Source organism: Ovis canadensis, chromosome 11 (genome assembly GCF_042477335.2).
Source record: "Ovis canadensis isolate MfBH-ARS-UI-01 breed Bighorn chromosome 11, ARS-UI_OviCan_v2, whole genome shotgun sequence".
In the NCBI taxonomy this organism is placed as follows: Eukaryota; Metazoa; Chordata; class Mammalia; order Artiodactyla; family Bovidae; genus Ovis; species Ovis canadensis.
Genome location: NC_091255.1, coordinates 15,489,097 through 15,501,831, shown reverse-complemented (window position 1 = coordinate 15,501,831; position 12,735 = coordinate 15,489,097). Strand labels below are relative to the sequence as shown.

At 39.7% G+C, this 12,735-nt stretch overlaps 1 protein-coding gene across 2 annotated transcripts in view; it reads right to left on the bottom strand.

The window, feature by feature from the left end:
- ANKFN1 (ankyrin repeat and fibronectin type III domain containing 1) overlaps window positions 1–12,735 on the bottom strand; it is a 481,844-nt gene that overhangs the window by 146,656 nt on the left and 322,453 nt on the right. For both annotated transcript variants that reach the window (XM_069602535.1, XM_069602536.1), the window contains 2 exons: window positions 5,794–5,988; window positions 3,919–4,032 (listed from right to left, as the gene is read on the bottom strand). In XM_069602535.1, the coding sequence (XP_069458636.1) occupies window positions 3,919–4,032; window positions 5,794–5,988 (309 nt within the window). The remainder of the gene's footprint in view (window positions 1–3,918; window positions 4,033–5,793; window positions 5,989–12,735) is intronic.

The following is a 12,735-nucleotide window of genomic DNA, read 5'->3' as shown; positions in this document are numbered from 1 at the left end:
CATTTCCTATGCAATATATTTTTCGGTTTACACAAGTATCTTTCCAATTACAGCATATAGGAGGAAGAAAATAGAAGGGGTAAAAAATAGTATAAAGTACTGAGCAGTGTGTACCCAAGCCTTGTGAGGTCAGATTTTTCTGAAGTCTTATGAAAAGATGGCCCAAGCAATCCAGTCATAATCAAATTCACACTATCATTGTAAATTATCAGCCCTGAGGGTTTTAATGTGCAAATGGTGCACCTTCCCTTCTAGAAGCTGCAGTGCCCCCAGACATCTCTCTGGAATCCTCTGGCTTCCTCTCCTGAGAAAAACTGGAGGAAGTGGTTGGCAGAAGCACCAGCCTGGTCTTTGAAGAAGCAGATACGCTACCAGCTCCTGAAAGGTCCTGGCGGTCTCTGCGGGAAAACGTGCTTTTTAATTTAGTTTTGAAAATGCCATGAAATGAGGAGCAGTTAAATAATTTGCTATTCAAGCCTTTGTAGGAAGGAATCAGGGAGGCAGTTTCTAATCTCTTAGGGAACAAGATGGGGAGAGAGGCGGGGAAGGACATCATCCAAACCAAGGTACTGCCCACATGCACCGGAGCAGCTACAGCGTCTTGTCATTGGCAGATTGCAAAGTGTCACCACTTCAAGGCCTGCTTTTCTAAAAAAGTCTAGAAAAGAAATCATCCTGTAGATGGAAAACACACGCTGCACTGCACCTGTTAAAGGATACTGTCCTATCCACCCTCAGCCCTGCAAAGGGCAGTAAAGTCACTTTTAAAAATATTCTCTGCTTTGGGACTACTGGGAAATGACATGTCCTCTGCAAATGAGAGCTCTGGGTAGGTCACCCAAGGCAGCAAGGAGAAAATGTGGAATGAAGTTCTGGCACTTGTCCAAAGCATCAGAGCATCTGAAATAACTCTTGTTTTGCTCTGTAAGCCATGGAAACTGGTGAGATGGGACCAAAAGATGTAAGCACTCTTGGAATCCAAAGAAGAAACAGCTAGAAACAGACTAGCTCTCTGAGCTCCGTTTTACTGTTTTCAAGGAACATGCAGGCAGAGAGTCTAGAGAGTCTCACTCAAAACCGTTTTCTGGGTTTTGAGCTGAAATGGATGGCTTTAATCTCCAAGTTGTGATGCCTGTTGGCCTGGTGCTCGGCCAACCCTGGGGCCTGAAGAAGGTGTATAAAGAGATGCTTTTTAAAAGATTTCTGGATATCAGTGAACGTTTTTTGAAAACAAAAAGCAAAACAAAAAAGACACATGTTGATGAGTTGAATGTAAATAAGAAGCAACAGAAGGGTTCAGATTTTCTTTCAAAAACTGGCTTAAGCATGAAGGGGGAAAATATCCAGTTGTCAAAATAGGCTTGAGGTTTTGCTGAACCCCAAAGTTCTGGAGAGTGATATGTTTTTGCCAAACTCTAAATACTCAGGGTTAAACCTTCCCTCTAACCAATTAGATAATTGCCACTTCATTTTGTGGATTTCTTGATTGTTTCTTCTTCTTTTTTAACGCAAACAAAATAATTAGCCTTGTCTCAGTGTAGTTTTGTTAGTATTTCCATAATTAAATAATTACTTCAACCCTGAATTAAAAACTGTCCTGCTGTCTCTAGGTACAGTAAGCTGGCAGCTGTTTTAAATAACCCTTGAGAGTGGTCAGGTTAAGGACTCAATTTATGACCTTATAAATTAACACGAGGAAACCTACTCTATAATGCAACAGACAATTCTATTTATAATACTTAATTAAGCCTCTCTAGTTGCTAACAAAACCCATTTGTGACCTTTCATTTCAACCTCACCCAAATGCAAGTCTCCTGAGATGATACGTGTTAATATGTGAATGTTGATTGAATTTGCTGGCATTATGGTTGGGTATTAAATAGCTGACAGTCTGGATAAATTAGCTCCTGATAGCTCACTAATCAAACGTAAGAAGAAAATGTCAAGTTGGGCAGCATTGATGAAACTCTTTATCAAAGCCCTGAGCTGGAGGGAGGTAGAAAGAAAGGAAAATGTCATGTCTAATATTGCCTGCAAACACTTGCTCTGAATTTCAGAAAATCTTGGCATCCAACAGAAATTATCAGAGTTGAATTGAAGGATGGCTGTGGGCAGCCATTCTTGGTGGTTTCATTTATCTGCTGTTTCCTCAGGCTGCCCTCTCTTAGCTGGACACAGAAAACCCAAAGTGATAAATAATTCAATGCTGTCTTACCTAAGATATAAAAAATAGTGGAGATATCTGGAAAATTCCAAGTAACTCAGAAAGCTACAAATTGTGGGTAATTTGGAGACAGAGAAAATCCTCCTGGGAACAGGCCCTAGAAGGAGAAAGGAAGCATACACCACGTGGACATTTTTGTGGTCCATGGGAATGGCAGTGACCTGAACACAGAAATTCTGCCTTGTGGCCTGGCATTTCAGAATACGTGTGGAGAGTCTTATCAAGTTTTAGAACTGTTCAGGGAATTTTCACACATCCTCCTGAATCAGGAAAATAGATTTCTTTCTTTTTTGTCCACCACATTCAAGAGTCAACATCATGTGATATTTCTGGCCCTACTGTGTCTTTAGGTAAGTTCTTTATTTCATTGTTTCAGTTTTCTCATCTGCAAATGGAAACCATAACAGTACCTACCTTATAAGGTTGTTGTGAGGAATAGAGTTAATACATATAAAGGCTTTACACAGTGCCCGGAGCATGGTAAGCACTATGTAAGCCTTGGCTGTTATCCCCATAGCATCTCCATAAAATCTTCCTCCTGAGGGCTCTCTCCTTTCCCAGGGCTTCTATAGCAGTCAGGGCAGGCTGCCGTGACCTCTCTCCTGAATATAATCGCTTCCTAACTCATTTCCTTATTCCAAATCCACACGTCTTCCAAGACACAGTATGTGCGTGCATGCTAAGTCACTTCAGTCGTGTCCGACTCTTTGCGACCCTATAGACTGTAGCCCGCCAGGCTCCTCTGTTCATGGGATTCTCCAGACAAGGGAATATTCCTGACTCAGGGATCGAACCCATGTATTTTATGTCTCCTATGTTGGCAGGCGGGTTCTTTACTGCTCGTGCCACCTGGGAAGCTACATCACACACAGTGTTGGAACTTAAATGTTTGAAAAATCTGCTTCTGATTTTGTTCCTATCTTATTCAGTGGTCTGCAGAGTTCATCAGATAAAGTCTAAATTCCTTAATCTTGATTTCAAGCCTCATTCTATCCCTCCCTTCTAACCCTAGTTCCACTTTCCAGTTGTACATTTCACTGCTTCTACTTATGACCTCTGTCCTGGAACCGCTGCTCTGCTAGCTCCCTTGCTCTCTACTTGTTCTGGAATGTTCTTGCTTTGGTATGTGCGCTCACTGTTCCCTTCACTTGGAGTTCACTTTCCTTCCAATATCTTCTGGTTCAAATCTCAGCCATCCTTCAGAGCCAGGCCCAGTTGCCACTGCTTCACAAGGGCCTTTCCAATTCTATCATTTAACCATCCCTCCTCCTTCTCTGACCTCCAGTATTGTTGTTGTTTTAATTATCAACCCTAGTTACCTGCTATTACAGCTACTAATTCATATGCCCCCTATTTAGTTTGTGCTGTATCTTTAACCTCTGAGCCCTGTAGACAGAGGCAGCTTCTTTAGTGTGTCCTGCTCAGAACTGTCCACAAGTGAATGCTATACACAGAGGAGGGGCGTGCTCTGCAAGCAAGAATGAAATATCAATCCTGTTCGTCTGTAACACTCTCCCTCACCTTATCACTCTCTGTGTGAATGCCTATGGAAATACTTCAACTTGAAAAAGTAAATGGGATGAAAAAAAATCTTTTCAGCAGAAAAAACAAACCTGCAAAATGTGCAATTGATCCTCAAACAGCAGTTTGCATTTTAAGGAGAAGCAGTGACAAAAATAGTTGGAATCCAGTACCTTTATATCTGGTTACTACAGCTGCGTTGACACTAAGAGGCTCTTGAAAGCTGACAGTGAGTGATGTGCTGCTGGTTACCACGAGACAAGCACTGGTTGGCACCTCGGGGGCTCCTGGGACAGAAGGAGAAACACAAGGATCTTAACATAGCAAATCCTTTTCAAACAATGTTCCTGTCTCTTCAAAGGATACCCTGAAACGCACACTGTGGAGACATTTGTTTGTAGAGCCTAATAGCTTTTGCCTTTGAGCATTTTCATTAGAAGTCTCAATGGCCTTTATTTGTTGCCATCGTGGTCTTATTTGAGCATTAGAACATCTTCTGAAGGGGTAAATAATACCAGTTAAGCCTTCTCAAAGTACCTTAGAAACACAATAGAAGATTGGGCTGGACCAGTGGAGAGGAGGTCAGAAAGTGTTAGCAGGAATCAATATTGGAGGTACAGACTACTTTCATGCGAATCATTTCCCGGGAGCCTTTTTGCAACCCTGTTGGGTAGAAAGAATGCGTAACCACATCCGCACGTTTAGGATGAGGAAACTTCAACCCAATGAGGGCAAATTCCCGGTTCAAGAACACAGCAAAGACATAGCTAGGATGAAAGTCTGTGGCTTCAGATGCCCAATTTCGGGCTCTTCCCAGTATGGGATGCTACCTTGACTTGCTCTCACTTTGCCTTCAATGATATCAGGTACCATTTTTCTAAGAAAGGCTTCATGGGCAAATGTCATGGCCACTAACCCCAGGTTTTAAAGGACTTCTATCACTCAGAGTACTTTTTGACACCCAGAAGATGTTTTTTAATTTAGAAAAAAATTTTAAAATGGCATCAAATTAGTGATTTGATGATTCTAGTATTAATTCTAGTATTAATCTATCCTCAATGAGGTACAATGGTAAAGGCATTTATTGAAACAGCTGCTGAAAATAATTTCAACAATTATTGAAATGCTTTTTATTTAAAGCATGTATTAGCATTACTAAAGGGATTGTTAATATTAAAAGCAACCTTTCATTAATAGTACTTAAGCTATTTGCTTCAAGAGAAAGGAGTAGGCCTAGATTTGGTATTTAGAATACAATACTACAGAAAACAAGAATTTCTCTGCCTTTGGTGTTTATCACGAAGCAGAGGCAGATAGTTCCCAAACTAATGAACTGATCTTTTCCTTAGATTAAACACTTCAAGTCTAATTTTTTTTTTGCTGCTTAAATAAGATCAGCTTTTGGAATAAGAGTTTAATGTTTCACAAGTGTTCGGATTGTATGTGAATTTTTATATCAGGGTGACACTAACACTAAGCAGTGCCTTCCAATGCTAACGAGTATTATCCCGAAACAAAGCTTTTCTTAAATTAACAAAAAGAGCTGGTAAAGAGAATGCAAGTGCAGACGAAAGCATAATTCATAGGCTGGTTATCCTTCTCTGTTGGTTGTATTAACTGAAGGTCAGTTTATATAAGCTGTATATAGTAGAGAGTTGAAAACGACTTAATCTTGAACTTGAAGCAGAAACTGGACAAATAGGCAAACAGGTATTTTTCCACCTCCACATCTCAAAATAAAGCCACGCAGGGAATCAGACCATCCAGGTCATTAGACGTTAGGGCGTAGCGGGTGGAGAGTGCTAGCCGAGTGTGACACGGTGGAGGGGAGCCAGCAGCCTCGTGGCTGTGGTCAAAGAACCTATCAGGAGCCAGAAAATCAAGCAAGACAAAAGACCCTTTGACAGCCTCCCAGAACCCTTGCCCCAAAGAGGCTGACAACGGCCATCCGTGATCCCTCGAGGGGCAAAGACTCAGTGAAAGAAGTCCTGCTGTCTCAAACGAGGGTTCAGTCTAGTTAAACGAACAAGTCCGCTGCTTATACTCACTGGCATGTTCAAAGCCTGTTTTCATGCGTCTGTAGAGTCGGTACCTCCACTCCCAAGCTTTCAGCTGTTTCTCTTTCTCTGTGTTGTCCAGACTGAATCCTTCATTCTCCACCTGAGCAGACAGTTCACTCACCCTCTCCTGGGCTTCCTGCACCAGTGTGTTGAGGTGCATAGATCGGCTTTCCAGGCTGACAACTGGAAGGAAAGAAATGGGCTGAGTCGCTTTTCTTTCTGGGGAAACGCTGCTTTGTTGATAGGGTATCTGGGAGTCTACTATGAGTTTTTAAAAATGCCTGGGGAAAGTGGAATCTATATTCATCATTAGCTATCTTACTATGATAAGGTCTAATTGGTGACACAACCAGATTAAATGGCAAACATATTGGTTTAAGAGATTCCCATTGCCCTGGGGCCCAGATAGCTGCCTAGCAGAGGTTATTAGAATGCCGCTGGCAGGAGGCTCACTTCTCTTTCATGATGCACGTAGTTGTTTCCGGAATCTTCAGAGGTACAAACACTTAAGGGCAAAAGCTTTGTAGGACTAGGAAGGCCTTAAAGAAAGTCATCCATGAGGCAAGTTGCATCCTGCTGAAGATGTGTTTTTGGTTTTTGCTGTTTTTTTTTTTTTGTTTGTTTGTTTTTGTAGAACCTGATCAAATCTTCTGTTTTTATATTCTTTCCAGCTCATAGGGATTTTTCTTGGTGGTAATTTTGTTATTGTTAGTCAATTAATTTATTGCTAACATAGTGAGAGTCGCTCAGTCGTGTCTGACTTTTTGCGACACCATGGACTATACAGTCCATGGAATTCTCCAGCCCAGAATCCTGGAGTGGGTAGCCTATCCCTCTGCCAGGGGAACTTCCCCACCCAGGGATTGTTAACAAAGTCTTCCACTATTGCTGCCACAATAGAACTAGTGAGTCCTGATGGTTGGATGACTTGGGTGTGATCTTGGATCAATTTTACCCTTTAATTGTGCTCTGACTGTGCGAATGATTTCTAGAGATGCCCGTGCCCAAGAGAGCAAGTTATATTAACTCCTCTTGCCAAGAGAGGTTGTCAGGCTTGGTATTTTTTTTTTTAATTCAGTGTGTGTGATCATCTTTATTTGATTCACATCATATTATTTACCCGACCTGCCCTGTGTGAGTGAACGTTCATGTCAGTGACAGATTTCAAGTTTTTATGTCAGATTGGGAGTTTGCTTCTTGCTGCTCACTCAGAACACTCATGCACGTGAGGGCCTGCCTAGGTGGTCACTTGGCCACTTCAGTGGAGCTCTTCCTGGTTAGTTTAAAGAAGAGAAGAGAGCCTTAGCATGCATAGGGTAGAGGATCACACAAATAATGAAACAGAGCAGAACCAGGTTCTGCAGATCGGTCACCAAAATGTGTTTGACACTCTCTGTGACCAAAACAATATTTCCCCCTGGTGGGTGGGAAAGATATCTAACCATGTTATTCTTCTAATTAAGAGGGAAAATATTCTGAAGATAACGCAAAGTGAAAAATTTTAGGTGTATTTTGAAATGGAAATTACGTGGTTATATATTCATCTTGCCGTGTGTTCATAGGCATGTTTGCATTAATTACAGGAAATGAATACTGATTTATTATTGCCCCTGCTTAGCATCAATCTCAATTTATTTACAGATGAAGTCAATGAAAAATTAGTTGAGTCTTTTTCGTTTTTTCTTTCTTTTTAAAGTTTCTGTTTAGAACACTCAGGACTGTGTTTTGCTGCAGATCGGTCATGGTTAATACACGTTGCTGTAGCAGTCAATCATGTACTCTAAATACTGTCACACTTTTTTTAAAGCCTCAGTCATGAGCCATGACAAAAAAATAAACAAACAAATATAGAGCTAAAAAACTCTTTCACTGAGAAGCTACGCTATGCAGAACCCCTTGGGAAGGCTAAAGGAGGCCAGAATAAATGATAATGTAAGTGCTGTGGGTGTAGGGAAGCAATGATGGTGTATGAACACAGAGGTTCTGGAGAAAAAAAAAAATACACATACGCACACGCAGGCGCATACTCCTGTGGAAAAATTGGCAATATTAGTAGCCTCAAGGTGCAATTTCCTGAAGCAGCGAGATTGACAAGTCAGGACTAAATGCTGTTAATTTAACTAACTTCAGATTAATGGTAGAGTCTGCTATGACTGAAGCCCTCAAACACAGTCTCATTATAGCCTTGCTGGGAAGGTCCTAAATATAGGCATTGACAGTTTAAAACAAATTCGTATACATTTGTGTATTTTTAGACATAGGTTAGGCGTCAGAGTTTGTGTCACAGTTTTCAGGTTGATTAATTGACCCAGTAACTGCACCCTTTACCCACTCCCCCCACCTTCTTCCACTCCAAATTATGGGCAAAATGGGGGAATTGTCCTTGCTAAGTCATTCAGTGAGCTTTTTATTGTGAGCTTGATGTTTGAATCGCATGCATGCGTCAACACTTGGGCGATAGACACATGATTTATAAAAATAAATTTTTCTAATACTATGAAATCCCCCCTATTAATTTTTATATCCACAACAGTTATTACTGGTGTGAATTCCAGGTGGCATTTCAGATGGACAGCTTCTCTTGAGCTGTGCTTGGCTCCCCCTGAAATTTTTCCCTGCTTTTCCTAGCACAACACATTCGGTTTCTAGACTTTGCCTTTATTCCTAGACTGTAGACTTGATGCTGTTTGAGTTGTAGGGGTAAAAGGACTCTGAATCTTTAAAATAAAGCATTCATCTCTTCATAGAATAGCAAGAAAGATACATAGAATTTTCTGGCCGAGTAAGTTTTCCAAGATGGTTTAGATACCTGTGCTTCTCAAACTGAGACATCTAACTTAAACAACATAGTATAGTGGTGGTATTAATGGAGTTCAGTGGGTATCTCTGAAGTCTCACAATAAATATGCCTGTCTTTCAGGAACATTGAATTTTCTAGGCAGATTTTTGATGAAAGCAAATTGTTTAGAAGTTAAAACAAGCTCTTCTATTACGGAGAAGAGTGGAACATATTCCTTAAAAAATGAAGATTAGAAAAAGATAGATTATAGATCTCTTTCTCTCTTTTTTTTCCCGGCTAAGTTCCCAGGTGCCCCTGGGAATATACCTACTCACTTGCTTCCGTTAGAGGTAATTTCATGCACGAGTTGGAGAGGCACTAACTGAGCCAGTGGTTTCAAACCATTTCACCAAGCAAACCTTTTATTATTTTTATCCTATGGATTTTTTAATAGTTTAATAAAACACTCTCTCTTGAAAGATTTTCTTTATTGACTGCCAAATCAGCTGACTTAAAGCAATCATTTTTCTCCCTATTAATAATGACCTATATAAGTGCCAATAGAAGCATCTGTTCAGCATTAGATAATCAAACCTAACAAACTAATGTTTTAAGGAGAAGCAGGTAAATACAATAATCAGATTAGACTGTAGTTTTATCTTGAGTAATGATGCGTCTGTTAAGCTTTTTGACACCTTGGAGATTGTCTGGGGACTCTTATTCCTATTTTTTCCACCCAGAATGAGAACGTTTTCAACCCTCTTATTTTTAAAGATAAACTGATATCCAGGGAGGTGGGATGATGTTCCAACTTAAAAACCTTAAACTCAGTGAACTTCCTCTAAACCCAAATGGAATGCAAATCAACCTATCCTTTATGCATTGCTCTTTTCTAAGTGCTATCTATTTGGCCCAAGCTTGGTGAGCTTATTCTGGTGGTTTGTTTGGACAGAGAAACTAGAAAGGTTAATGTCTATTCTGTGATCAGTTTTTCTGCCCGTCACTTCTCTTTCTTGGATCCATTCTCCTTTTCCTTCTAGTCTCTGGATATTTTCCCCTTGGGTCCGGAACTCCTGTACCTGCTTGCGAGGTTCGGTCTTTTCACTCTTACTGCAGCTGAGCCCTTCTCCAGTCAAGCAACTATCCCTCTGTGCAGCCATAGCCAGCACAATAGAGGGTCTGTGAGTGTGTGGTGAGCGGTTCGGCTGGGGCAAGACCACTCGGCGGCTCCTGAAATAGGCTCCATGCTATTGTGGTGTTTAATTATCAACAGCATTTCTACCACCCAGTGTTTCTGAGTGGGTATTTGTTCTAAGACCTGCCCAGCTAATTAACTACTGGGGTGGGAATGGGAGGAGGGGCAGGAACTTGGTGTTCAAAGAATACAATTACAGTTACTGTTTAAATCCTGAGATACGTAATAATCAGCCCGAGTGGATTTTCTTCACCATCAGAATCTAACCTACTGATTGGCAACTACTTAGTAGCCTTACATGTCTTAATTTTCTCTTCTACCTTGCAGTTAGTGAAGTTAGGCCTAAATTGCTTAAAGTTTGAAAAATATAAGAGAGTAAAATGTAAACTAATTTTAATTTTTTATTGACACTTTCAGGGAACGATTCATTGGGCTTACTTAAAAAAATACATTTGCCCATTACTAATGATACGCTATGTCGCAATGTAGTGATACCTTTTCTATTGTCATCGGCATTTTCCTTGTTTTCACTGATGAGACGTACGGGGCAGTAAGATAATCATTTAAACTCAGTGGTAGAAGGAGGTTTACCATTAGCCTTTGGTGCCTCTTCCTATAGTACCCTTGGTTCTGTGTGATTTTCTTCATGAGGGGAACTCATTGCTCACCAGTCATTGTACACAGAAGACTCTCAATTAGTACAGGTTTATATAATTTTTAATAAACCCACTGGTCTGTGTTATACTTAAGAGGCACACAAATATAAATCAAATACTTGTTTTTATGAAATACCTTTGTGTTCTTCCATCAAAAAATAAAAATCTCTTGCCCCAGATACAAATGTTCTGTTTTAGCTTCCATTCAAAAATATATCACATACTCAGTGGTGTCAATTTCAACCCTATCTTTAATTTCAAAGGAGAAAACAAGGTCACTTATGTATAAACCTTGCATTGCAAGCCAATATCCTTTGGGCAACCAAGAATAGCAGTAAATAAAATTTATCTTTGCTGATCATAAATGACGACCTTCTAACAACCTCACAACTGACTTGTTTCCAGCTAGGAATGTCAAAAGAAGGAATATAGATATATTTAAATAATTAAATGTTTTTTAATTAAAAAACTCAAAACGTAAGTTGCAATTTCACTTGGGTCTCAACCCGCTGTCTTGTTTTCAGGTTTTCCCAAGGACTTTGAGAGTGTGAATCCCAAAGAGTTTTAGTGATTTGGAGATTAAATGTTTCATTTCAATTACTGTGAACATTCTTCTCTTCGAACTCATTACAGCTTGGATATGGGGCTCTGGAATGTTTTTCTCTGCTACTTTCAGCAGAACGTGGATTCACAAAGTCCACGTTATACAGTGTAAGTTGTAATTGTTGCACTTTAAGAAGCTAGAGCTATTGACATAGAGAGACTTTCTGCCCACGTCTCCCAAACTCCAAGGGGCAAATGGACATTTTCTCTGAAACAAACACACAAAATAATTGAAGAACTTATTTAGAAAATCCAAAGCAGATTTTTCAATAATGTTATAGAGGGGTTAAAGATGAAATAAGATAGCTGTAACTTCTGCTGAGTTTTTAGTGCTGTCCAATGGAAATATAGTGTGTCACAGCATTTAAAAATTCCTAGTAGTGACATTAAGAAAGCAAAAAGAAATAGGTGAAATTAATTTTCATGATATATTTAACTTAACAGATCCAAACATTATCACTTCAACATGGAATCAGTAGGAAATGATTAATTATATATATGGTATTTAAGCCCTAAAAATTCATTGTAAATTTTACATTTAAAACACATTTTAATTTGGACTGGACACATTTCAAGTACTCGACAGTCGTATGTCTATGTTTGACAGTGCAGTTTTAGAACACAAAATCCTACAAACTTTAAAAAGTGCCCATATTGGACAGTGTTTTCACAGCACAGACCATACAACAGATGGGTGAAATATTTAAATTCTCTACCAGAAAATCCTGGGTTGTTTTATTTTGTTTCTGAGAGCTATATTGGCTAACAATTTATTTGACCATTTAAAATGTGCCAGGGAAACGTTTTAAACCTATTGCATTTAATTCTCAACAATCTTAGATAGGTAGTAGAGTAGCCAGCCTTCAAGAGACCTAGTATTCACACCTTGTACCAGAGCTGATCTGTGCTGGGCATCAAGATCAACAAGATTCAGCAAAAGTGATAACGTATCACCTCTGGTATTAGGTTGCAAAAGAAACTGGTGCTTCCATCTAGGTTGGTCTCTCTCTCTTACTTGAATAATGTCCTCTAGGGGAAGCCAATTGCCATGTTAGGGAGCAGTGCAATGGAGAGGCCCATACAGAAAGAACACAGGCCTCTCACCAGCAGTCACTTGAGTAAGTTTGGAAATGGATCCTCTGGCGCAATCATGTCTTTAGAGCAGAGCAGTGGTTATGTTGGTTGAATTGAGGGACAGAAGCCTAGACAGTGAGTGTGTGCATGTATGCATGTGGTGTTGGGTTGGCCAACAAAGGTATCTTTATACTTTATGTATGTTTTAATTTTGGGAAAGGAGAATACATTCAGTGTTGCAGGAATATTTAAAAATTAAAAACAAAAGAATGAAAGAGCAGTGATCAACTCTTGAAGGGCAAGTGACTGGAACTTAGGGTATGGACACCTGATGTCTAAAAAGTTATTTGGAAATAAAAGAGGTAAATTCACTTGATATTTAGTAAAATTATTCCCTTCGAAATTAATCATGTATTCACACCCTTCGAAAGAAGTAAAAGTATTCTTGGGATTTATTCAGTTCAACTAAACACATATTTATCAAGTGCCTACTCTTTGATGGGGATAGAGTGACAAATGGGACCAGTTTTGCTCTTTGGAGTTTACATTCTAATGCAGAGGGGAGAGAAAATAAGGAAATCAAAACACTGAGAAAATATTGTATAGTGATTTCAGTGCTATGC